General features: G+C 49.1%; 2 protein-coding genes across 4 annotated transcripts in view; one reads left to right on the forward strand and one right to left on the reverse strand.

Moving 5' to 3' along the window:
* The first annotated feature begins 4,897 nt into the window (after nucleotides 1-4,897).
* On the forward strand, nucleotides 4,898-22,797 carry LOC127587366 (gamma-secretase subunit APH-1A-like). Of its 2 annotated transcripts, none has more exons than XM_052045654.1 (7): nucleotides 4,898-5,072; nucleotides 10,118-10,288; nucleotides 12,531-12,607; nucleotides 13,912-14,034; nucleotides 16,737-16,864; nucleotides 18,426-18,549; nucleotides 21,308-22,797. In XM_052045654.1, the coding sequence occupies exons 1-7, from the start codon at nucleotides 4,960-4,962 to the stop codon at nucleotides 21,370-21,372; spliced, it is 801 nt and encodes a 266-aa protein (XP_051901614.1). In that variant the 5' UTR covers nucleotides 4,898-4,959; the 3' UTR covers nucleotides 21,373-22,797. The 2 variants fall into 2 exon arrangements, with proteins under 2 accessions (XP_051901614.1, XP_051901615.1); XM_052045655.1 differs by having other exon boundaries at nucleotides 12,534-12,607.
* A 114-nt stretch (nucleotides 22,798-22,911) lies between these two features.
* LOC127587364 (carbonic anhydrase 14-like) overlaps nucleotides 22,912-24,788 on the reverse strand; it is a 38,331-nt gene continuing 36,454 nt past the window's right edge. For both annotated transcript variants that reach the window (XM_052045652.1, XM_052045651.1), the window contains exon 9: nucleotides 22,912-23,067. In XM_052045652.1, coding sequence (XP_051901612.1) covers nucleotides 23,049-23,067 — 19 coding nt within the window. In that variant the 3' untranslated portion in view covers nucleotides 22,912-23,048. The remainder of the gene's footprint in view (nucleotides 23,068-24,788) is intronic.

Below are 24,788 nucleotides of genomic sequence, written 5' to 3' on the forward strand. Positions count from 1 at the left end.
CAATCTCTTGAATGTGACCAAAGTACCTGCCTCCACCACCACCCCAGGCAGTGCATTCCATGCCCCAACCACTCTCTGGGCAAAAAACCTTCCTCTGATATCTCCCTTGAACTTCCCACCCATTACTTTAAAGCCATGCCCTCTTGTATTGAGCATTGGTGCCATGGGAAAGAGGCGCTGGCTGTCCACTCTATCTATTCCTCTTAATATTTTGTACACCTCTATCATGTCTCCCCTCATCCTCCTCCTCTCCAAAGAGTAAAGCCCTAGCTCCCTTAGTCTCTCCTCATAATGCATACTCCCTAAACCAGGCAGCATCCTGGTAAATCTCCCCTGCACCCTTTCCAACGCTTCCACATCCTTCCTATAATGAGGCGACCAGAACTGAACACAGTGCTCTAAGTGTGGTCTAACCAGAGTTTTGTAGAGCTGCATCATTACCTTGCGGCTCTGAAACTCGATCCCATGACTTATGAAAGCTAACATCCCATACGCTTTCTTAACTACCCTAATCTTTTATCATTTCTTTTAAAACAAGCTACACAGTAGTATAATAAATTTTCTAGTGTATTCTTTTCAGTTTAAAGGGAACGGGACATATACCATCACTCCAAACCCTAGCTGCAGCTATAACTCTAACCATGTTCCTAACTTCTGGTTCTAGAGTCATAGTCATACAGCTGAGAAGTGGCCCTTCAGCCCACTTTGTCCATGCTGACCTTTTTGCTCATATCCACTAATCCCATTCGCCCGCTTTAGGACCATATCCTTCCACGTCTTGATGTCTCTTAAACACAGTGGTTGCACCTGACTCCTGCAGTGTGTTCCAGCATCAACCAGAGCGTTTAAACAAAAACTTACCCTCTCAGATCCTGTTTTAAAACACTTCTCTCACCTTAAACCACTGATCTTTCCTGATCCCCTCCGCGTTCGATTACCCCAAGCTCACGTTCCGGATTAATGAGTGAGCCCGATGCAGGGCTATCAGGGTTTTCGAACAATCTTAAGAGTTTTAGTGGGTTTTCTTTTCAAATTCCAAAGAAATTGGTTGTGGGTGGGGAGAGGGGTTACTGTGAAGATCAAAAGTCTGTGATGAGGTGGTGCCAGAGGAAAGAGGCAAGGGGTTAGAGGAGGTAGGACACATGAAATACAAGCAAACTACTGAGCCACTCATTTTTGTTCTGCCATTCATTAAGATCATGGCTGATCTACCTTAGCACCATCTTCCAGTGTTATTGGTATTAGTTTATTATTGTAACATGTACTGAGATACAGTGAAAAACTTAGTTTTGCAAGCCATCCATATAGATCATTTCAAAACACAAGTACTTTGAGGTAGTACAAGGGAAAAGCAATAACAGGATGCAGAATAAAGTGTTGCAGTTACAGAGAAAGTGCAATGCAGGCAGACAATAAGGTCCAAGGGCCACGATGAGGTAGCTTGTGAGGGCAAGAGTTCACCTTCGCCGTTCAAGAGTCTGATAACAGCAGGCTAGAAGCTGTCCTTGAGCCTGGTGGTACGTGCTTTCCAACTTTTTTTTAATCTTCTGCCTGATGGCAGAGGGGAGGAGAGAGAATGACCGGGGTTTGAGGAGTCCTTGATTCTGCTGGCTGTTTTTTCTGAGGCAGCGGGAAGTGTAGACAAAGAGTCCACAGAGGGGAGGCTGGTTTTCGTGATGGTCTGGGCTGTGTTCACAACTCTCTACAATTCCTTGCAGCCTTGGGCGGGCAAAGTCAGTCAAGTTTATTGTCATCTGCACAAGTACATTTTTGCACAGATGCAATGAAAAACTCACTTGCAGCAGCATCACAGGCACAGAGCATCAGATAAGCAGCATTCACAAGAAAAACATAAACATACATTTTTTTACAAGAAAGAACACAATCAGAACAAAAAAAAAGGAACAAAGTCCATTTTAGAGCAAAGTGATCAAAGTAGTGTTGCTAAACTCTAGTGATCAGGGTTGTGCCGGTTGGTTCAAGAACTGAATGGTTGAAGAGAAGTCGCTGTTCCTGAACCTGGTGGTGTGGGACTTCAGGCTTCTGTACCTCCTGCCCGATGGGAGCTGCGAGAAGATGGCATGGCCTGGATGGTGGGGATCTTTGATGTTGGATGTTGCCTTCTTGAGGCAGCGCCTCCTGTAGATACTCCCGATGGTGGGGAGGAATGTGCCTGTGATGTATTGGGCTGAGTAGTTGCCATACCCAGTGACCCCATTATCCCTCTTTATATGCAGAATCTATTGACCTCCATTTTGAATGAACTCATTGACGGAGTCTCCACAGTTCTCCAGGACAGAAAAAGGCACACCACACTGTGAGCCATGAAATGTCTCATCTCAGTCCCAAACAGCTTACCCCTTATCCTAATACCATGACCCCAGAATCTTCAATGGGGGAAAGATCCTGCATACAGTGTGTTGAGTTCTGTGAGGAAGAGACAAACTTAACTCTCAAATACAGTAGAGTTCAGAGAAGGAAAAAGTAAATGGTGGAAATGAAAGATGTTTACAACTGTGGAATTCAGTGCTTGCTGAGACTGGAACTGGAAGATGGTGCTCTGTTTCTTAAGAAGCATAAAACATCATGAAATCTAAAATTAAAAAAAAGAGAACATGCTGGAAATACTCAAGAACACAAGAAAATGGGAACAGGAGTAGGCCACAGTCCCTCAAGCCAGTCCTGCCAGTCAATATGATCATGACTCATCTACACTGGGCTCAACTTCTCTTCTGTGCCAGTTCCCTACAACCACCAATTCTTCGATCTTTTAAATGTTTATCCAACTCCACCACCCTTGGGACAGAGAATTCCAGAGATTCACTATCCTCAGAGAGAAGAAACATACACCTTAGTTTTAAATGACCAGCCCCTTAATTTGTAACCATGTCCCCTTGTTCATGACTCTCCCACAAGTGGAAACATCTCAACATCTACCTGCTTGAGCTCCCTTAGGATCTTATAGGTTTGAATAAGCTCATCCCTTATTCTTCTGAACAAGGAATAGAAACCCAAACTGTATAGCCTCTCTCAATACTCAGCAGATCAGGCAGCATCTATTGGAGAAGGAAAGAATTGACCTTCACTGAGAGCACCAGAAAAGTACCACTAATGCTGCCTATGCCAAATCTCCCAGGCAGGGCAGGTAAGCAAACATCAGTGCAATCTCCCACGCCAATATCATGATGTTGATCACACTCAAACAGAGATATGGTAAAGCTCCATCAACTACATGCTTGACACCAGATCTAGAGGCACTCCAAGCTGGGTCACAGCAAGAAATTTCCTAGCGGAATGTGGAAAGAAAAGGCTTCAGGGATAGAGGCCATTCAGCCCATCAGTGGGCACCCATCCATATTAATCCCATCTTCCAGCATTTTTATGCCTGAGTGATATAAGTATTCATCCAGACGCTTCTTAAATGCTGCAAGCAACTCTGTTTCCACCACTTTATCAGGCAGTGCATTCCGGGTACTCACCACTCTGGGTGAAAAGCATCCCCACTTAATCTCTTACCCCTTACCCTAAACAGGTAAATTAGTTTATTGTCACATGTACCAAAATACAATGAAAAACTTTGTTTTGCATGTCATCCATACAGATCATTTGATCACATCAGTGCATTGAGGTAGTACAAGGGAAAACAATAACAATGCAGAAGAAAGTGTTACAGTTACAGAGAAAGTGCAGGCAGGCAAATAAGGTGGAAGGTCATAACGAGGTAGATTGTGAGGTCAAGAGTCCATCTTGTTGTACTGGGGACAGTTCAATAGTCTTAATAGCAGGATAGAAGCTGTCCTTGAGCCTACTCTCAAACTTTTGTATCTTCTGCCCACTGGGAGAAGGGAGAATGTCTGGGGTGGGTGAGGTCTTTGATTATGTTGGCTGCTTTACTGAGGTAGTGAGGTGTAGATGGAGTCAATGGAGGGGAGGCTAGTTTCCGTGATGTGCTGAACTGTGTCCACAACTCTCTGCAGTTTCTTGCGTTTCAATTTCTAAATCTATGTTCTTCAAGCCTCCTTGAAGAAAAAACCATCTGCAACAACTCATGGGAATCCAGGACCTGCCACCACTCAAAATGGAGAAGGAACATCTGGGAAGAACCTGGAATCTCCCCAATGTGGAGGCAAACTCAGCAGACAGAGCACCGAACATAAATACAAATGCACTAAGATCAGGAGTATGACCACTCAGTCCCTCTAGCCTGCACAAGCATTAAATAAGATCAATGCCTGTCCACAACTTCCCCACCTATCTTTGTGTGATCAACAAACTTAGCTAAATAATCAATGCACTTAATGCAAATGAGAAAGAAATTCAGACGCAATTTGCCCACCCCGCTAGGCACAACCAGCAGTAGAGGCTGCACTGAACTCAGCCACCTCGATCCTCATCCTACACCCCAGAAGTTTGCCTAAGAAGAAGTTGCATCTCACTGTCTATGCAACAGGACTACAACCTCCATAATGCTTTGCGGTATCGCGCATGCGCGAGTCATCTGTTTAGCCCCCACCGAGACCGAAAACAAACTCACATGAAAGATTCGAGCCCCGCCTCGCCCCACCCTCACACCCGCGCCTGATTGGACGAAGTGGGTCCAGAAGCTCGCGATCCCATTGGTCTACATTTATGCTCATCATGCTAACCCACCCCCTCGCGCCATTGGACAGACGGCTCAGAGCTCTGGGATCCAAGTGGCTGCGTCGCGCATCAATCATTTCCATCCTCTCCCGCCCGACGCCTTTGCACCTGCGGTACCTCAACCCGCACGTCCAATTGGTTGAGCTGGCCGTCAATCACATCCGCGCGCCCACCCTGGAGGGCAATTGGTTAGAGCGTAAGGGAGCCCTGGGGCTGATTGGCTCCGGGCCCCATCACTCATCCCGGGCCCCGCCCTGTGTCCTGGACGCCCGCTATCAGCGGTTTAAATGTCCGCTCGGTGGCCGCTATCGTGGCGAGATGAGTGCTGTTGTTTTCTTCGGCTGTACTTTCATCGCCTTCGGGCCGGCTCTGGCGCTGCTACTGATCACCGTGTTCGGGGACCCGCTGCGGGTCATTATCCTGGTGGCCGGGTGAGTGAGGCCGGGACGTCCCCCACCTCAGGCCAACACTTAAAGGGATGGTGCCCATGGCTTGGGCAGATGCACCTCTCCCCTGGGGGAGGGGTGGAGGCGGGACCCTGCTCCTCTGGGGGTGGGAGGGAGGCGGGACTCCGCTCCCCTGGGGGAAGGGGAGAGGGTGAAGGCGGGACCCCGCTCCCTTGGGGGTCTGGGGGGAGGGGAGAGGGTGGAGGCGGGACCCCTCTCCCCTGGGGGTCTGGGGTGGTGGGACCCCTGTCCCCTGGGGGTCTGGGGGGGGAGGGGTGGAGGCGGGACCCCGCTCCCTTGGGGGTCTGGGGGGGAGGGGGTGGAGGCGGGACCCCGCTCCCTTGGGGGTCTGGGGGGAGGGGAGAGGGTGGAGGCGGGACCCCTCTCCCCCGGGGGTCTGGCGGGGGGGTGAGGGTGGATGCGGGACCCCTCTCCTCTGGGGGAGGGAAGCAGGAGCCCTTTTCCCTGGGGGAGGAGAGGGAGGTGGGACCCCTCTCCCCTGGGGGAGGAGAGGGAGGTGGGACCCCTCTCCCCTGGGGGTCTGGGGGGGAGGGAGGTGGATCCCCTCTCTGCGCTGGGGTGTGCTTGAGGGGAGATGGACATCAGTCAAAGGGAAGGTCCCTCCTGGGTTAAAGTGATGGACGTATTAAAGGGATTGACCCTTGCACTTTGGTTATGTAGGTGACCACTTAGATTAAAGAGATGGTTCTGCTTTAACGTTGGGGATGGGAGAAGAGCAGAGACTATTTGGCTGACAATCTCTCCTGTAAAGCCATTTAAAGGTGTGGCTGATGCCCTTGCTTGTCTGGGGTGGTCACCTCGCTGTTTGATTGAGGTGGGAACTGTTCACCTGATTAAGGTATTATTAAGTGCTAAATTTAAGGCTTTAATGTGTGCCAGAACACCTCCAGCAGATAGTGACTTTCTCTTGGGCTATTTGACTATGAGTCATCAAGTTGTACAGCAATTCAACAATGAGTTAATTGATCATTTGATCCGGGCCGGGCAAACACTGGGAAAATGCTTTCGAATGTTTGGTCCTTGCTGTGACATGACTACAAGTAATTTTATGTTATTTGCTTGTGCTTTCAAGGTTGTAGCTTTGCCATTTTCTCCCTGGCCTCCTGTCAACTACCTGCAGTCACCTTGAATTTGTACTACAATGCATCATTGTTCCTTTCACAAAACTTCCAGTGCAGGTCCACTGCTGTCACAGTGCAAATACTTTCTTGAATCTTTCTAAGAGAAAAGTTTAGATCTATCTAACTTATTTACTCTTCTTGTCCCCATTAAGCCATTCCCACTCATCCTGTCGCAGATATTCCCTTTGATGGACTCATCCCTCCCTCACCTTCTCTCCTACTGGAAACCTACTTGTATCTCCCTCTATCCCAGGGTTGTACACAGAACGGTAAACACAGGAACAGGCCCTTCAGCCCATGATGTCTGCCAAGCATGATGCCAAATTAAATGAAATCTCTTCTGCCTGCACGTGGTCCATCTCCCTCCATTCCCTGCATATTCATGTGTCTATCTAAAAGCCTCTTAAATGCCACTATCGTATCTGCTTCCACCATTACTCCTAGCAGCCCGTTCCAAGCACCTACCACTCTGTTATTTTTTTAAAAAAACTTGCCCTGCACATCTCCTTTAAACTTCCCCCTCTCATCTTAAATGTGTACACCATTTGTACACCATTGAAATGAGCCCATCAGGTCACCACGTCCATGCTGATCTACACTAATTGCATTTGCAAGTAATAGGTCTGCATCCTTGCACTTTTAAGTGCCTGTCTAAACATCTATAAACAACCTGGATGAGGAAATGGAGGGAAGGGTTAGTAACTTTGCTGATGACACAAAGGTTGGAGGTGTTGTGGATAGTATGGAGGGCTGTCAGAGGTTACAGCAGGACATAGACAGGATGCAAAACTGGGCTGAAAAATGGCAGATGGAGTTCAACCCAGATAAGTGTGAAGTTGGTAGGTCAAATATGATGACAGAATATAGTATTAATGGTAGGACTGTCGGCAGTTTGGAGGATCGGAGGGATCTTGGGGTCCGAGTCCATAAGACGCTCAAAGCAGCTGCACAGGTTGACTCTGTGGTTAAGAAGGTATACGGTGTATTGTCCTTCATCAATCAGGGAATTGAATTTAGGAGCTGAGAGGCAATGTTGCAGCTATATAGGACCCTGGTCAGACCCCACTTGGAGTACTGTGCTCAGTTCTGGTCGCCTCACTACGACCTTCGTGGAAGTCATAGAAGGGTGCAGAGGAGACTTACAAGGATGTTGCCTGGATTGGGGAGCATGCCTCATGAAAACAGGTTGAGTGAACTCAGCCTTTTCTCCTTGGAGCGACAGAGGATGAGGGGGGAACCTGATAGAGGTGTATAAGACGATGAGAGGCATTGATCGTGTGGATAGTCAGAGGCTTTTTCCCAGGGCTGAAATGGTAGCTTCACCAGAACATGGGTTTAAGGTGCTGGGGAGTAGGTACAGAGGAGATGTCAGGGGTAAGTTTTTTACTCGGAGAGTGGTGAGTGCGTGGAATGGGCTGCCGGCAACGGTGGTGGAGGCGGATACGATAGGGTCTTTTAGGAGACTGTTGGACAGGTACATGGAGCTTAGAAAAATAGAGGGCTGTGGGTAAGCCTAGTAATTTCTAAGGTAGGGACATGTTCGGAACAGCTTTGTGGGCCGAAGGGCCTGAATTGTGCTGTAGGTTTTCTATGTTCTATGTCCACCACCTCCTCTGGCAGTGTGTTCCAGATATCAACCATTCTCTGTGCTTTTCTTTTGCTTCAACTTTCCTTTAAAACTCCTTCCTCTCTCCTTAAACCTTGTTTTTGGAACCTCTTCCATGGGGAGGGGGGGGAGCAAGATTCTGACATCTCGCAACCCTGCCCCGAAGCAGAAGATTGTGTAGCCTGAGGTCGGAGACTGGCACTCCCAGCGTGGTACTGAGTGAGTGCTGCGCTGTTGGAGGTGCTGATGTGTCCAGTCTGTCCCTTTGGGTAATAATTAAGGTTCAACTGCGTACCATTTTCAAGAGGGGTTCCCATCAATTCCCCACCTCCTTCCCTTTATTCCATTGTCCACTGCCCTCTCCTACCGGATCCTCCTCCTTCAGCCCTTTGCCTCTTCTACCCATCACCTCTCAGCTTCTTGCATCTCCCCCCACCCACCTTCCCCCTTCACCTGGACTCGCCTGTCACCTGCCAGCCTGTGCTCCTCCCCTGACCACCTTATTCTGGCTTCTGCCCTCTTCCTTTCCAGTCCTGATGAAGGGTCTCAACCCAAAACGTCGACTGTTTATTTCCCTCCACAGGTGCTGCCTGACCTGCTGAGCTCCTCCAGCACTTTGTGCATTGCAATGGAGTTCCCCTTGTGGGCTTTGTCCGTATTAATTTTTGAACTTCCATTGATCTTTACCTGCCTTGCAAGAGAAATGGGACCATCTATCTCCACCATTCATGAAGATCATGGCTGATCATCCATCTCTGAGCCATCTTTGGGCTCTATTCCAATATCCTTGACTCCCTTCATGTTTGGAGATGCATCCGTCTCTGCTTTGAATGGAGTTGGTTTATTATCCTTACATGTACTGAGGTACAGTGGAAAAATTTGTCTTGCATGCCATTCATACAGATCAATTCATTACACAGTGCATCGAGGTAAAACAGTTACAGAATGCAGAATAAAGTGTAACAGCTACAGAGAAAGCACAGTGAAGACAGGCAATAAGGTGCAAGGCCTTAATGAGGTGGATTATGAGGTCAAGAGTCCATTTTATTGTATTAGGGGACCATTCAACAGTGGACAGAAGCTGTCTTTGAGCCTGGTGGTATGTGCTTTCAGGCTTTTGTATCTTCTGCCCGATGGGAGAAGAGAGAACGTTTGGGCTGGGAAGGGTCTTTGATTATGCTGGCTGCTTTACCAAGGCAGTGAGAAGTGTAGACAGAGTCCATGGAGGGGAGGCTGGTTTCTGTGATACGCAGAGCTGTGTCCACAAATTTCTTGTCATGGGCAGAGCCATTGCCGTACCAAGCCGTGATGCATCCAGAATGAAAGTATTGTTGGTGAGAGTTGATGTTGGCAGGCACGGCAGTGTAGTGGTTAGTGTAACGCTATTACAGCGCCAGCGACCCGGGTTCAATTTCCGCTGCTGTCTGTAAGGAGCTTGTACGTTCTCCCCGTGTCTGCGTGGGTTTCCTCCGGGTGCTCCGGTTTCCTCCCACATTCCAAAGACGTAGGGGTTAGGAAGTTGCGGGCTTGCTATGTTGGCGCCAGAAGCATGACTGCCCCAGGACACTCTACGCAAAAGATGCATTTCACTGTGTGTTTTGATGTACATGTGACCAATAAAGAGATCTTATCTCCTGCTGCCTTTCACCACATTGCTCTGGTAACCAGATTCCAGTAGTGGGTTCCTGGGGTGCAAATATTTCTGGGAGGCAGTAGTTCCACTTGGGCTTTGGAACTCCCAGTTAGCATCCTGTTCGTAATCTCCAACCAGCACTTCTGAATGGATGTTCCTAGATTAGCATCTGGGAAAAGGAGCCTTTGTCCGGTCTTGCCTGGAATTTGAATCTCCCTGAAATAATGCGAGATTCCGAGGGGTGTGACGAGATGGATGCTGAGAGGCTGTTTCTCTTTGGGGGGTATCCAGAACTGGGGAGGGGGCTTCATTTCAGAATACATGGTTGTCCATTTCAGACGCAGAAGGGAGGAATTTTTTCCTCTCGGAGGGTGATGAACATTTGGAATTCTTCGCCCCCAGAGAGCTGTGGAGGCAGAGTCTCTGAATGTGTTGGAAAGCTGAGATTACCAGTCAAGGGGGTGGAGAAGAATAGGATGGTGGTGTCCAGACCAAGACTGGAGCATCACAATCTTACTGAATAGTAGAACAGGCTCGAGGGGCTGTCTGGCATCCTCTCTGCCCCTTTACGTTAACCCTAGACTGTGACCAGCCTGGTTAACGTTACAATCGGGTACCTCGGTGCTAACTGTGCCCTCTTCATCCACAGGTCCTTTTTCTGGCTGGTGTCCTTGCTGCTCTCCTCTCTGCTCTGGTTCATCGCTGTCCAGCTCAGCAACAAGGACAACGCCAGCGTGCAGCGCGGGTTACTGATCATGGGTGCCGGGGTCTCCGTCCTCTTCCAGGAGGCCTTCCGCTTTGCCTACTACAAGCTGCTCAAGTAAGTTCAAATCAGAACGGGTCCAACCTTGCTATAAAAGCAAAAAAAAAAATACCCTGTGTGTAACTTTCCCCAGAGGTCCCCTCTCCCAGGTGAGACATCAAAGAGATGGTCCCATCAGGGTCAAAGAGATGTGTGTGGGATCTTTTGGATGAAAGACCCCTTGATCGCTATTTGGCACTACAGTGTTTGCTATTTGATATTTAGCACTACAATCTTTGCACCATTCTGCTGCTCTTGCCTGTGTCATTGTATTTATTATTAGAAACATAGAAAACCTACAGCACAATACAGGACCTTCAGCCCACAAAGTTGTGCTGAACATGTCCCTACCTTAGAAATTACTAGGCTTACCCATAGCCCTCTATTTTTCTAAGCTCCGTGTACCTATCCAAAAGTCTCTTAAAAGACCCTATCGTATCTGCCTCCACCACTGTTGCCGGCAGCCCATTCCACACACTCACCACTCTCGGAGTAAAAAAACTTGCCCCTGACATCTCCTCTATACCTACTCCCCAGCACCTTAAACCTTTGTCCTCTTGTGGCAACCATTTCAGCCCTGGGGAAAATCCTCTGACTATCCACACGATCAGTTATTACCACATATACTGTTTACACCATGAGCTTCATGTGAGCAAGGAATTTCATTGCACCCTGGTATATGTGACAATAAACTAATTTGGGAGAAGAATGCCTGTGGTGTAGACCCAAGACCCAAACCAATGAAAATCAAAACAATACCACAAATACCAGAAATCTGAAATAAAAATCAGATCACGCCAGAAATCCTCAGCTGGTTGGTCAAGATCTGTGGAAGGAGAAACCAAGTTAATGTTTCGGGTTCCTGATGAAGGGTCTCCAACCTGGAACGTTCATGATGTTTCTCTCTCCACAGATGCTTCCTGACCTGCCGAGCGTTTCCAACATTTTCCTGTTTGCTTTATTGCCCAACGCGCAAGTTCTGGCTGTTGTCTCACAGTGAGAGCAGTTCAACAGCAGTTGCACTTAAAGTACTCGAGGCTGTGATGTGCTTTAGGACTTCGGTGAGAGTTGAAGGGTTAAAAGTTGGGGCTGGGGAGAAGTCAGCTGAAACCTAATCATGAAATGCTGGGAAAACTCAGCAGGAAAGGCAGCGTCTGTGGGAAGAGAAACAATCGATTTTTCTGCGACCTTTTGTCAGAACTCACAGCTTCTTCCCCTCTGCCATCAGATTTCCAAACAGTCCATGAACACTACTTTGTTATTTCTTTTTTTTTGCACCATTTATTTATAGTAATTTTTACATCTTTGCACTGTACTGCTGCCGTAAAACAAACTACGTAACATGTAAGTCAGTAATAATAAACCTGATTCTGTAAATCAGCTGCTCCTCTTCCAAAGATGGCAAAAGGTCCTTTTAACACACGCACATCCCTTTAACTCTGCTGGGACCATCCCTTTAACATCTTACCTGGAAGATGACACCTCTGCGAGAGTCCTGCATTGAGGCCACAGTTTCGATTTACTCCAATTAGTGCAGAAAGAGGAGGTATAAGATTTTGACTAAACCCCGCTTGTTCAGGGACTACCCAAGTGCTGTGTGGCCAGTTAAGTACTTGCATATTTTTGTACTGTGATCTTGGAACACAAGGATCTACAAACAGCAAGCTGACGATGTTGGGATCATAATCTTGAGCGGTGATTGGATGAATTTATAAAATCTTGCAGCACCAGGGACCTGTTGAACCTTTGCAACATTGGATCTAAGACACTAGAAAGAATTTCCCCCAACAATTGCCCCTCGCTGTGCAGCACTGCCCCTACCCGCCGCCTCCCCTCAAGCTCCCAACACTAAACCTGAAAGGGTTAATGTGTGTGAATTTATTTGTTTCTCCCTCGCTCAAGATTAAATTTAGTGCACATTGGCATCGTGCCTTTCCCAAGGGAAAGCAGTGGTGCAGCCAGTAGAGCTGCTGTCTCGCCGCTCCAGTGATCCAGGTTTGATTCTGATCTCCGGCGCTGTGTGTGTGGAGTTTGCACGCTCCTGGGTGAGGGGTAGAATCTGGCGGTGGAGGATGGAGTTGATGGGAATGTGGGGAGAATGGGTTACAGGGAAAATTAGTGGGGGAGTGGGATTGCTCTGAGAGTGGGCAAGGAAAGAGGCCATTCGACCCAACGAGTCTCTGCTGTACAAGTCCTGTGCACCACAATAACTGGCAGCGCAAAGAAATGCAGAACTTCTCACGGGTGTTTCTCTGGCCAGCAGGAAAGCTGACCAGGGCCTGGTGGCCATAAGTGAGGATGGAAGATCGCCCATCTCCATTGGCCAGATGGCATACGGTAAGGCAACCACCTAGCACGTCACCGGGCCGTTGTTCTTTGTTATAGCAAATCAAGACGTACTTGCATTTGCTGAGCCTCACTGAATCATGGCAAATCCATGACCCACTGGAGACCATTTGGCCCATCAGCCAAGACGTGCGTCTTATCCCCCAAGGTGGCTCTGGAGTGTGGTAACTCTCTGAGAGATGCCTTCAGCAGATCCTTTCACTGCATTTATTCTTTGTTCCACTCTCCGAAATTCTACCTGTGTGAGAGTTGCTCTTTATTTGTCTGTCTGCCTGCACTGCACTTTCTCTAACACTATATTCTGCTTTCCTTTTTTACTGCCTCGATATACTTGTGTACGGAATGATCTGTCTGGATGGCACGCAAAACAAAAGCTTTTCACTCTATCTCAGTACATGTGATAATATACCACATTGGCCAAAAATAAAGACTCCCCGATCTAAGCCCACTTTCCAGCAATGGGCCTGTGGCCCTGCAGGTCACAGCTCTTCAAGTGCACTCCCACCTGCTGTTTAAATGCAGGGAGGGTTTCTGATTCCTCCACCCTTTTGCGGGCAGTAAGCTCTGGACCCTTGTCACGCTGGGTGAGAACGTGCTCCCTCATTCCTCCCTCTAGCCCTTCCACCGATTGTTTTAAGTGTCTGCCCTTTTTGTGTTGCGGGTAGTGAGCCCTTCCTGTTTACCCTGTCCAGTTGCCTCGTAATCTGAAACCCGACCTCCAGTCCATTTCTAGCTTGTCACATCCGTCTTGTATCAAATCCCTCCGTGGCTTTGTTTTTTCCCCTCCACCTTGTGGCCCTGTGAGACCTCTCACTCCTCCTGTAAGTCCCCTCCGCTCCATGGACTCTGTCTACCCTTCTCGCTGCCTTAGAAGGGCAGCCAACATAATCAAGGACCCCTCCCACCTCTTCTTCCCCCCCCCCCCCCCCCCCCGCCCCCCCCCCGCCTTCCCATCGGGCAGAAGATACAAAAGCTTGAAAACACATCCCACCAGACTGATCAGACTCTCGAATGGACCTCTTGTATGTTAAAGATGAACTCTTGATCTCTCACTCTACCTTGTCTTGGTCCCGGCATCTTATTGTCTGCCTGCACTGCACTTTCTCTGTATCTGCAACACTTTATTCTGCATTCTGTTATTGCTTTTCCCTTGTACCACCTCAAAGTACTTGTGTTTTGAAATGATCTGTATGGACGGCATGCAAAACTAAGTTTTTCACTGTACCTCAGTACATGTGACAATAACATACCAATACCCTGTCTCTCAATGCTGTCTCTCAATGCTCTCTCTGCAGTTTCAGGCCTTGCCTTTGGAGTCATCAGTGGTGCCTTCTCCGTCATCAACGTCCTGTCTGACTCCCTGGGGCCAGGAGTGGTGGGGATTCACGGGGGATCGCCCTACTTCTTCCTGACTTCAGGTGCGTGGAGGGAGTGGGCGGTGCTTCCTGTGTGTGTGTGGGTGTGTGTGTGGGTGTATGTTTGTGGTGGGGAAAGTGTTGGTGTGGTGCCTTGAGCTGGAGGCAGTGTGTCCACCCCTGTCTGCTTTAGCGCAATCCCCCAGTGCCGAGGGAACTCCACACTGTCAGAGGTGCCATCTTTCCGATAAAACTTCAAACCAAGGTTAAGGATGTTTGGCTTGTCACCGGACACTCTAACAAACTTCTACAGATGTTACTGTTGTATCCTGACTGGTTGATTCACGGTCTGGTACAACAGTTCGCGTGCACAGGGACGTAAGAAGCTGCAGAGAGTCATGGACTCAGCCCAACACATCATGGGCACAACCCTCCCCACCATCGGGAGTATCTACAGGAGGCGCTGCCTCAAAAAGGCAACATCCATCATCAAAGATCCCCACCATCCGGGCCGTGCCATCTTCTCACAGCTCCCATCGGGCAGGAGGTACAGAAGCCTGAAGTCCCCACACCACCAGGTTGAGGAACAGCTACTTCTCTTTAATCAACTGACACAACCCTAATCACTCCCTCAGTGTAGCAACACTGTGACCACTTTGCGGTACAATGGACATTTTATTGTTTTAATTGTTCTTTCTTGTATAATGTATGTTTTTAACTGTGAATGTAGTGTCTCTGATGCTCTGTCCCTGTGATGCTGCTGCAAGTAAGTTTTTCATTGCACCTGTGCACACATGGACGTGCAGATGACAGTAAACTTGAATCTGACTTTGAACCTTGAGTGCTATTGGAAGAGGAGCTGGGAATCTCTTCCCCAGTACCCTAGACCAGTGTTTACCCCTTGACCAACGTCACTTTAAAAAAAAAATGAACGTAACCTGGCCTTCATCACATTGTGGGAGCTTCCTGTGTGCAAACTACATCAACACAATTCGGAAGAATATTTACAAAGGGCTGCAAGGACAAGCCAGGAAACCACAGGCCGGTGAGCCTAACATCAGTGGGGGGAGTGGGGGGGAGTTACTGGAGGGGATTCTGAGAGATGAGAACCATCTGCGTTTGAAAAGGCAAGGAGTGGTGCGGATGGTCGGCACGGCTCTGTGTGTGGGATATCGTGTACCACAAATTTGATTTAGTGTCTTTTTGAAGAGGTGACTGAGAGACTGACGAGGACAGGTCTTGTAGGTGTTGTCTGCGTGGACTTTAGCAAGGCCTTTGACAAGGTCCCACATGGTAGGTTGGTCAAAGTACATGGATTAAAGGGATAAAGGTTTACTAGAATGTTGCCGGGTCTTCAGGAGGTGAGTTACTGGGAAAGATTGAACAGGTTAGGACTCTATTCCTATATAGAGGTTTACAAAATTATGAGGGGTATAGACAGAGTAAATGTGAGTAGGCTCTGTCCACCTAGATTAGGAGAGATAAGTACGAGAGGACATGGCTTTAGGGTGAAAGGGGAAAGGTTGGGGTGGTGGTGGAGGCAGATACATTGGCTAGGTTCAAGAGTTTGTTGGATAGGCGTATGGAGGAATGTGAGATGGAGGGATATGCGGGAGGAAAGGGTTAGATAGTGTGAGGGTGGTTTGATGGATGGCACAATATGGTGGGCCGAAGGGCCTGTTTTGTGCTATATAGTTCTATGGTTTAGGGGGAACTTCTTCACTCAGAGCGGTGGGAGTGTGGAATGGGCTGCCATCTGACGTGGTAAGTGCGGGCTCACTCTTAAGAATAAATTGGATGGGGGAGAGGTCTGGAGGGTTATGGACTGAGTGCAGGTCAGTGGGACTAGCGGAATAAAGTTTTGGCACAGACTAGAAGGGCTGAATGGCCTGTTTTCTGTGCTGTAGTGTTCTATGGTTCTATATGGGTCAAATGCAGACAAACGGGGCTAGCTCAGGAAGGCACCTTGGTCGGCATGGATGAGTTGGGCCAAAGGGCCTGTTTCCGTGCTGTACGACTCTGACTCTAATATCTCATTGGCTGTAAAGGGTTTGGGGAGGTCCTGAGGTTGTGATGGGGACTGGAGAAATATTTCCCCTATTTCGTTTCCTCCCTCCCGTCTGACAGAGGAGCACGGCTTCCCCCAGCACTGGGAAGATATTCCTGGCCAGCGGGAGAAGTTCCACATTTCTCCTTTCCCACACTGGAGTGGGAGTCACTGGGTGGGAATCGGGAGCAGAAACCCCGGCTAAATTTAACCCCTCCTGTGGCTCGGGACTATCGCTGCCAAGGTCTAATCGAGATCAGAGTGGGAATAAAAGGCCAGCATGGTGGCGCAGCGGTAGAGCTGCTGCCTTGCAGTGCCAGAGACCCGGGTTCGATCCCCACCTCCTACTGTGTTTATGTGGAGCTTGCACGCTCTCACTGTGACTGCATGGGCTCCCCCCCGGGATCTCCGGTTTCCTCCCACATCCCAACAACGTGTGGGGCTGCTTTAAATTGCCTCCCTAGTGTGTGGGTGAAGGGTAGAATCTGGGGATGGGAGGGGGGGAAGCTGATGGGAATGTGGGGAGAATAAAATGGGGTCAGAGTTGATGGTCAGCAGGGAATTGGTGGGCTGAAGGGCCTGTTTCTGTGCTGTCTAAGAGATGGGGACGTTCTGTATGTCTGGTTCTTGTCTGCTGCTCTGTTCCAGCACTGCGGGGAGAGAGAGTTGACAATATCACAGACACTGTCTAACTGTGTGATTCCTGCCTCCCTTACAGCTTTCTTCACCATGGCTCTGGTCCTCCTGCACACCTTCTGGGGCATTGTGTTCTTCGACGCGTGCGAGAAGGGGAAGTGGCTGGTGCTTGCTGTTGTTGTTTCGAGCCACGTGCTGACCTCCGGCCTGGTGAGTCCCGGCTCCTGAGTTCTGGTTCACGCTCCGCCCCACCCCATCCTCCCTCACCCGGGGGAGTAGGACACAGATCCTCCAAAGATCTGGCACAGGCATGAAGGGCTGAATGGCTTCTTCCTGGTGCACTAACATTTATAGGTGTGGTGGTTGGCTGGTTCCCCTGGTTACAGGGTATGGTCCATCTGTCTAACTTTGAACACTCCCAGACTGAGTGACTCCCGATCACTTGCCTCAGGCAGCCTCCCAAGTCTGAGTTCCACTTTAGTACAAATGTCCAAGCCCGGCTCCTAGTGAAGTGTCAAATACCATGTTCATACAACTAGGCAACTGCTAAGAGGAATGTTCCTCTCATGGGAGAGTCCAGAACGAAAGGACTGGTCTCGAATATGAGTATGATGAGAGAGTGATACAGCATTGAAACAGGACCTTCGGCCCAACTCGTCCATGCTGACCGAGGTGCTCACCTAAGTTAGTCCCATTTAGAAACATAGAAAACCTACGGCACAGTTCAGGCCCTTTGGCCCACAAAGCTGTGCTGAACATGTCCCTACCTTAGAAATTACTAGGCTTACCCATAGCCCTCTATTTTTCTCAGCTCCATGTACCGATCCATAAGTCTCTTAAAAGACCCTATCGTATCTGCCTCCACCACCGTTGCCGGCAGCCCAGTCCACACACTCACCACTCTCTGAGTGAAAAACTTACCCCGACATCTCCTCTGTACCTACTCCCCAGCACCTTAAACCTGTGTCCTCTTGTGGCAACCATTTCAGCCCTGGGGAAAAGCCTCTGACTGTCCACACGGTCAATGCCTCTCATCATCTTGTACACCTCTATCAGGTCCCCCCCCCCCCATCCTCCGTCACTCCAAGGAGAAAAGTCCAAGTTCACTCAACCTGTTCTCATGAGGCATGCTCCCCAATCTAGGCAGCATCCTTGTAAATCCTTCCTGTAGTGAGGCGACCAGAACTGAGCACGGTACTCCAAGTGGGGTCTGACCAGGGTCCTATATAGCTGCAACATTACCTCTCGGCTCCTAAATTCAATTCCCCGATTGATGAAGGACAATACACCGTATGCCTTCTTAACCACAGAGTCAACCTGTGCAGCTGCTTTGAGCGTCCTATGGACTCGGACCCCAAGATCCCTCTGATCCTCCAAACTGCCAAGACTCTTACCATTAAACCATTTGGTCCAAGTCCCTCTAAACCTTTCCTATGCATGTGCTATCCAGGTGTCTTTTTAAATGTTATTATTGGACCATCCTCTGGCAGCTCGTTCCATATACCCACCACCCTCTGCATGAAGAAGTTGTCCCTTGGGTCCCTGTTTAAATCTTTCCCCTCTCGCCTTAAACCTGTGCCCTCTCTTTGAGGATCTTTGGAACTCCTTGGCACAGAGAGCTGTGGGCTCGGAGTAAGTGTATATTTGCTGCTGAGAAAGATTTAGTAGCGGGATAACCAAGAGTTGGGTAACGTGGTCTTGAGGAATGTAGGATCAGCCTATTGAATGGTACAGCCTATATCCCGTCCTTGATGCTTGTGGTCTTTTCCAGACGTTCCTGAATCCCTGGTACGTGGGAAGCCTTGTTCCGATTTACGGCATCGTGGTTGCCATGGGAGCGTGGGCCTACTGCACAGCTGGAGGATCGGCACACAACATCTGGCGTTGTGTCACATGTAGGTAGATACAATGACCCTGCGCTCATTCCCCACTCATCTCCAGACTCCTTACAGGAGGGATGTGGAGGCTTTGGAGAGGGTGCAAAAGGGGTTCACCAGGATGCTGCCTGGATTAGAGGGCATGTGCTATGAGGAGCGGTTGGACAAACTTGGGTTGTTTTCTCTAGTGCAGCAGAGGCTGAGGGGAGACTGAATTTATAAGATTGAGAGGCATAGATAGAGTAGACAGCCGGTATCTTTCTCCCAGGGTTGAAATGTCACGGTATGGCATGATAGTGTAGCGGTTAGTGTAATGCTTTACAGCACCAGCGACCCGAATTCAATTCCAGCTGCTGTCTGTAAGGAGTTTGTACGTTCTCCCCGTGACTGTGTGGGTTTCCTCCGGGTGCTCCGGTTTCCTCCCACATTCCAAAGACGTACGAGTTAGGAAGTTGTGGGCGTGGTATGTTGGCGCCGGAAGCGTGGCAACACTTGCGGGCTGCTCCTAGAACACTACACAAAAGATGCATTTCACTGTGTTTTGATGTACAGGTGACTAATAAAGATATCTGATCTAATACTAGATGACATGCATTTAAGGTGGGGGGGGGTGGAAGTCCGAAGGAGATGTGTGGGGCAAGTTTATTTTTTAGTGGTGGGTGCCTGGAATGTGTTGCTGGCTTCGGTGGTGGGGGCAGATACGATGGAGGCGTTTAAGAGACCCTTAGATAGGCACGTGAACGTGCAGAGAATGGAGGGATATGGACCTTGTGCAAGCAGAAGGGATTAGTTTAGTTGGGCGTTTAATTAGTTCAGTACAACATCATGGGCCAAAGGGCCTGTTCCTTGTACTGCAAGGTTCCAGTCGTGGGATTTTGTTCCCATTTCTCCCAGTGACGTTGGCTCCCTCATTATCCCACCGTCCGTGGTTTCCCGCTAGGCGACTGACAAGCATCACACTGGACCTCGTTCTCGCCCTGTGTCCTTGGGGCTGCGATCAGGATCGGAGGCTGACCTGTCCCTTCTGCAGCACCCCCACCCTGGAGCAATAATAGAAAAGTTCGAGGGGAAAAAAAGAAAACTCGTGTTGCTGGAAATCTGAACTATGATTTTAGTTGAATGGCTGCGCAGTTTTGAAGGGGTAAATGGCCTCCTGCCACTTCTGGGGTAACACTCCCTTGGTATAAATCACTTGAGGTAGACCTGGGGAAGGAGTTGGAAGATATGGTGATCATTATCTGTACTGCGTCAACACTGGTACACATTGAGGTGTTCTCGTATAGGGAAGGATTGGGGATAAAATCTGCCCAGAATTGTGGATGGGTTGATTATGTTCTTGGTAATTGGTTTATTATTGTCACATGTACTGAGATACAGTGGGAAAAACTTTGTTTTGCATGTTATCCAGACAGATCATTTCACAACATAAGTGCAGGCACGGTAGTGTAGCAGTTAGTGTGACACTATTACAGTACCAGCGACTCGAGTTCAATTCTGGCCACTGTCTGTAAGGAGTTCTCCCCGTGTCTGCGTGGGTTTCCTCCGGGTGCTCCGGTTTCCTCCCACATTCCAAAGACGTACGGGTTAGGAAGTTGCGGGCGTGCTATGTTGGCGCCGGAAGCGTGGTGACACTTATGGGCTGCCCCCAGAACATTCTACGCAAAAGATGCATTTCGCTGTGTGTTTTGATGTACGTGTGACTTATAAAGAGATTGTATCTTAGTGTTGCTAAACTGTAGTGATTAGGGGAAGTGGTACAAAAGGAAAACAGAATATAGTGTTACAGTTACAGAGAGAGTGCAGGCAGACAATGAGGTGCAAGGGCCATGACGTGGTAGACTGAGTTCATCTTTATCATACAAGAGGTCTGTTCAATAGTCTTATAACAGCAGGATAGAAGCTGTCCTTTAGCCTGGTGGTACAGATTTTCTTGCTCTCCTGGTGAGATCACACTTGGAATATTATGTACAGGTCCCAACTGACGGAAGGGTATACTTGTAATAAAGGATTAGTGTTGATCATTGCCGCATCTTCCGACCCTGTACTGTAAGTACAACCTTTCTTTGACAAGGACCTGTCCAGTGAAGTTTCACTGGTTTGATTCCTGGGGTGGGAGTGTTGTCCATTTGAGGAGCTATTTTTAAGCAGACTAAGTTTGTACTTTAGAAGAATGAAGGGTGATCTGATTGAAACAGTCTGCAAGGGCTTGAAGGGGTAGATCTGGGCATGATGTTTGCCCTGTATGGGGTTCTTGGAACTAAGGGGGGGGGGGGGGGGGGGTCACCATCTCAATGAGGAATCGACCATTCGGGACTGGCACGTGAAAAAAAACTCCTTGGGTGGTGAATCTTTGGATCTCTCTACCCAAGAGGGCTGTGGAGGCTCGGTCACCGTGTGTGTTAAAGACAAAGAGATTTGTAGGGTTTTGGAAATTAAAGGAACCAAGAGACATGGGGTTGTTGTGGGAAAGTGGGACTGGGATTAAAGTGGCACATACTCTTATTGAAGAACAGAGCAGGTACAAGGGTCCAAATGGCTGCTTCTATTTCTCAAGCTGCAGATCTAATGTGGGCCAATGAGATGGGTGCAATAGGCAGCATGTTCTTGATGGGCTGAATGGCCTCTTTCCCCATTGTACAACTCCAAGGCTGTTGCACGGCTTACATTGGTGTCACGGTTGGCACAGACGTTATGGGCTGAAGGGCCTGTTCCTGTGCCGTCCTGTTCCGTGTTCTTTGACTCCGACTCTTGACTCCATTTGTGTGTCTTTTTTCAGGCCAGCAGGAATCCGACCCTCACATTCTAGTGTACTCGACTCTTCAGTCCCCAGCTGAGGATTGAAGACGGGAGAATGAGTGGCCCTGAACTCCCCCCCCACCCACCCACATCCCATCCCTTCCCTTCCTTTGACACTGGAGCCCACTTCCCTAGGGGAATGCCTAGATCTGGATGGCGTCTGCTGTGGACTCACTGGTCTGGCAAGAAGCCAACTCGACCCTGGTCACCACCAGAAGAAGAAACGGTGACTGTCGGCGAGAAGGCAAGTGGCTACTGAGCACATGATGAGACTTCGGTTCGAACTCCACGGCGCGTCGCTGTGTTTCTTCGATTTTCATTTTGACTACTGGTACATTTCCTTTCATTAAGGCGGTTTGAGTTTGCCTGTGGGCACAGAGGTGAGCCACTAGACTGGCTGTTTCCAGTTTCTTTCGTGAGGCTTTGAGAGTTGCTATTCCTGTTGGGTCTTTGGAGCAAGAGGGGGCTTGGGTGAACGGCTACCCTGCTGCTACACACGAGGGGAGGTGAAGAACCCCACCCCACCCCACCCCCTGCTTCCCCACCCCACTGAAGCAGGATCTTTGTCATTCACTCCTCTGTGATGTCGGACCTCAAACAGGGGTGGGGGTTATTGTGCCCTTCCACCTGCAACCACCAGTCAAACTTTGCCTCCCAAATTCAACCCGAGGGCAAAACTCCCCTCTCTGTTCCCCGGATGGTCAGTTGTGCGGATGGGGTGGGGGAACGTTCCCTTGTCCTATGTGTCTCCCCCAGGATCTGCCACCACCGCCACACTTTACGGCCAGTGGGTCCCCGAAAGGTGGCTGCTGTTGTGTGCAGCGGCTCTTGGACCATTGGTGGAGGGTGGCTCAGAAGGGCAGGAGGAGGCTGCTCAGCCCATCCTGTGCAGCCTAACCCCCACTTCCCATCTCCTGTAACATCACGGTGTTGCAATTGATCCCAGAAGAGGCAGAGGAAACATAAACCCCTGGCTCTGCCGTCCTCCTGAATTGTCACAGGGCTGGGACCTGTACTTCTATTTTCCCTGCACCCAACGAGGTCTGAGCCCCAGGAAGGTTTGGGGCCCCTGTTGTAGGTGTAAGTAGCACAGTACTACTCTGGCAGTAAATAGGCTGCCCTTGGACGAGTCCTCCCTTCAAAATGACTGTCCCCACCGAGGGCCGTGACTGAAACCTTGAAGTACCTGGTGGTGTGTTGTGACCAGATGTGATAAGGGGAATAAAAAGCCTTCTTTGAAGCCTTTTAAGAAATTTAAAAAAAAAATAAAAATCCTCACCATAAATCGGGTTCTCATGGGCTTTTGTGCCCAGCTCCCTTGGTGCAAGCTTCAATACGGCAGGAGAGACTTCTTCGTGTTTGTCTGAAACATTGGGTACTGCAACTACATGACTGGATTCTGTGTCAAAGTGCACGCCTGTTCTCAACGGAGCATTTAATATTTCATTTAAAATACATCGACGATATTTTTTGTTATTTTGTTGGGAGTTTTTGCTTCGTGTGTGATTTGAGTTGGCTGCTGCTGCTACTGTCCCAGAGGACCAGTTTCCCAAAGTGTCGTGAGAAAGCAGGGAAGGATCGTTATTCCCTCCTTCCCTCCTGCACTCAGACTCGCTGCTACTTCCTGGTCAGGTCTGGGCAACTGTTTTTCCGCCGGGTTTGCGCCGTTACAAGTGACCGTTTCGAAAACCACTTCATTAGCCGTCAACCACTGGAAATACTCAGCAGGTCAGGCAGCATCTGTGGGAAGAGAAACAGCTAATGTTTCAGATCTGAGATCCTCCGTCAGAACTTGGAAGGAAACAGAAGAACTTTTAAGCTGCAGGGAGGGGTGTCTCTGGGTAAAACCAGGGTGAGCACGAGGACAAGGTTATCTGGTCAGTGAGTGAATGGACTTCCTCTTGTCTACCGCTTTAATTCTCTGTTCTACTCCCACTCCAACCTCTTGGTCTGTAGCCTCCCCCACAGTCATAGTGGGGTCCAACTGCACCTCCTCTTCCATCTGGCCACCTCGCAACCTTCTGGGGTTAATATTTAATTCTACAACTTCAGGTAACTTGATTTTCTTGGTCTGGATCCATTGGCCAACTGTGATATTGGCTCAAGTTTTTTTTTCCTTTTTTTTTGTTCTCTGCCGTGTGGGTGATGTTCCCAGCCTGACCTGCCCAGCATGTCTTCCTGCTCTGCCTTTTGCAACTCCTACATTCTTTTGTCCACGTTCTCGCTCTCTAACTACTCCCATTCACTCGTTAACCAGATAACCTTGTTTACAGCTGATCCCTGTCAGAGGCATCCTGCTCCCTGCAGCTTAACCAGCTTCTCTTGTGACCTTCCCAGACCCAACGAAGGGTCTTCAACCTGAAATATTAACTCTGTTTCTCTTCCCACAGATGCTGCCTGACCCGCTGAGTACTTCCAGTGTTCGCTGATTTTTTTTTTAGATTTCCAGCAGCTGCAGTTGTATTTTATTTTGAACAGGAGTAATTCATTTAACCCCTTGAGTCTGTACCTTGAACTGCTGTAGTCAATGTGCTCCCACAGTGCTGTTGGGCAGCCCACCATTCAATAAGAAGATGGCTGAACTGGATCCACTTGCCTGTTTAATACCCATAATCTCGCACTTGAATATTATTAATTTGCACAGACCTCCTGAGTAGAGATTTCCAGATTAGCAACTGCCTCGTTGAAGAAATCTCTCCTCCTGAAGTGGGCAAGCTGAAAACCCTGTATCCACTATCCACCCACCACCAGTCTCGCAGGCTCTACCCTATGAAGCTCGCTCAGAATCTTGCGTGCTTCAACGAGATGGAACCTCCTCCAGAGAGTCGACGGCCAGGGCAGCACAGTGACACAGCGGGTAGAGCTGCTGTCTCGCAGCGCCAGAGACCTGGGTTCAATCCCCACCTCCAGTGCTGTGTGTGTGGAGTTTGCACATTCTCCCTGTGACCGCATGGGTTTCCCCTGGGTGCTCCAGTTTCCTCCCACATCCCAACGATGTGCGGGGTCAGTGGGTTAATCAGCCCCTGTAAATTGACACCCTAGTGTGTGGGTGAGGGGTAGAATCTGAAGGGGAGGGGGTAGAGTTAATGGAATGTTTCTTCATCAGGTAACCATTCCATCCCAAGACTACAGAAGGCACCATATAAATGCAGATCCCTCTCATTTGTTCCAGGTATCCTAGATCCTAGACTCTAGAAACCCAGGAGACACAGGGAGCAACTTGCAAGCAAGTAATTTTAACATCTTTCACCATCATGGTGTAGGCCAGTTACCATGAGAGCCCCCACCCTTAAATAGGGCCACCCACCTCACTGGAAGAGGCAGGGGAGACCTTGGGCTGAAGTTGCTGTCAGCAGTACGGTTACGGTCTCTCAAAGGACATGGAGACACCGGAACAAACACCAACGTACTTGAATGATTTTTTTATTTCCCCTCTTTCCTTCTCTGTCTCCACCTATGAC

The sequence above is a fragment of the Pristis pectinata genome, chromosome 40 (genome assembly GCF_009764475.1).
Source record: "Pristis pectinata isolate sPriPec2 chromosome 40, sPriPec2.1.pri, whole genome shotgun sequence".
NCBI lineage: Eukaryota > Metazoa > Chordata > Chondrichthyes > Rhinopristiformes > Pristidae > Pristis > Pristis pectinata.

Excerpts from the sequence above, each read along its gene's own strand:
- LOC127587366 (XM_052045654.1), top strand. The coding sequence starts at position 4,960 with ATGAGTGCTGTTGTTTTCTTCGGCTGTACTTTCATCGCCTTCGGGCCG. Across the intron at positions 12,608-13,911 it reads CATTGGCCAGATGGCATACG|TTTCAGGCCTTGCCTTTGGA; the intron begins GTAAGGCAACCA and ends CTCTCTCTGCAG. Across the intron at positions 16,865-18,425 it reads ACGTGCTGACCTCCGGCCTG|ACGTTCCTGAATCCCTGGTA; the intron begins GTGAGTCCCGGC and ends GGTCTTTTCCAG.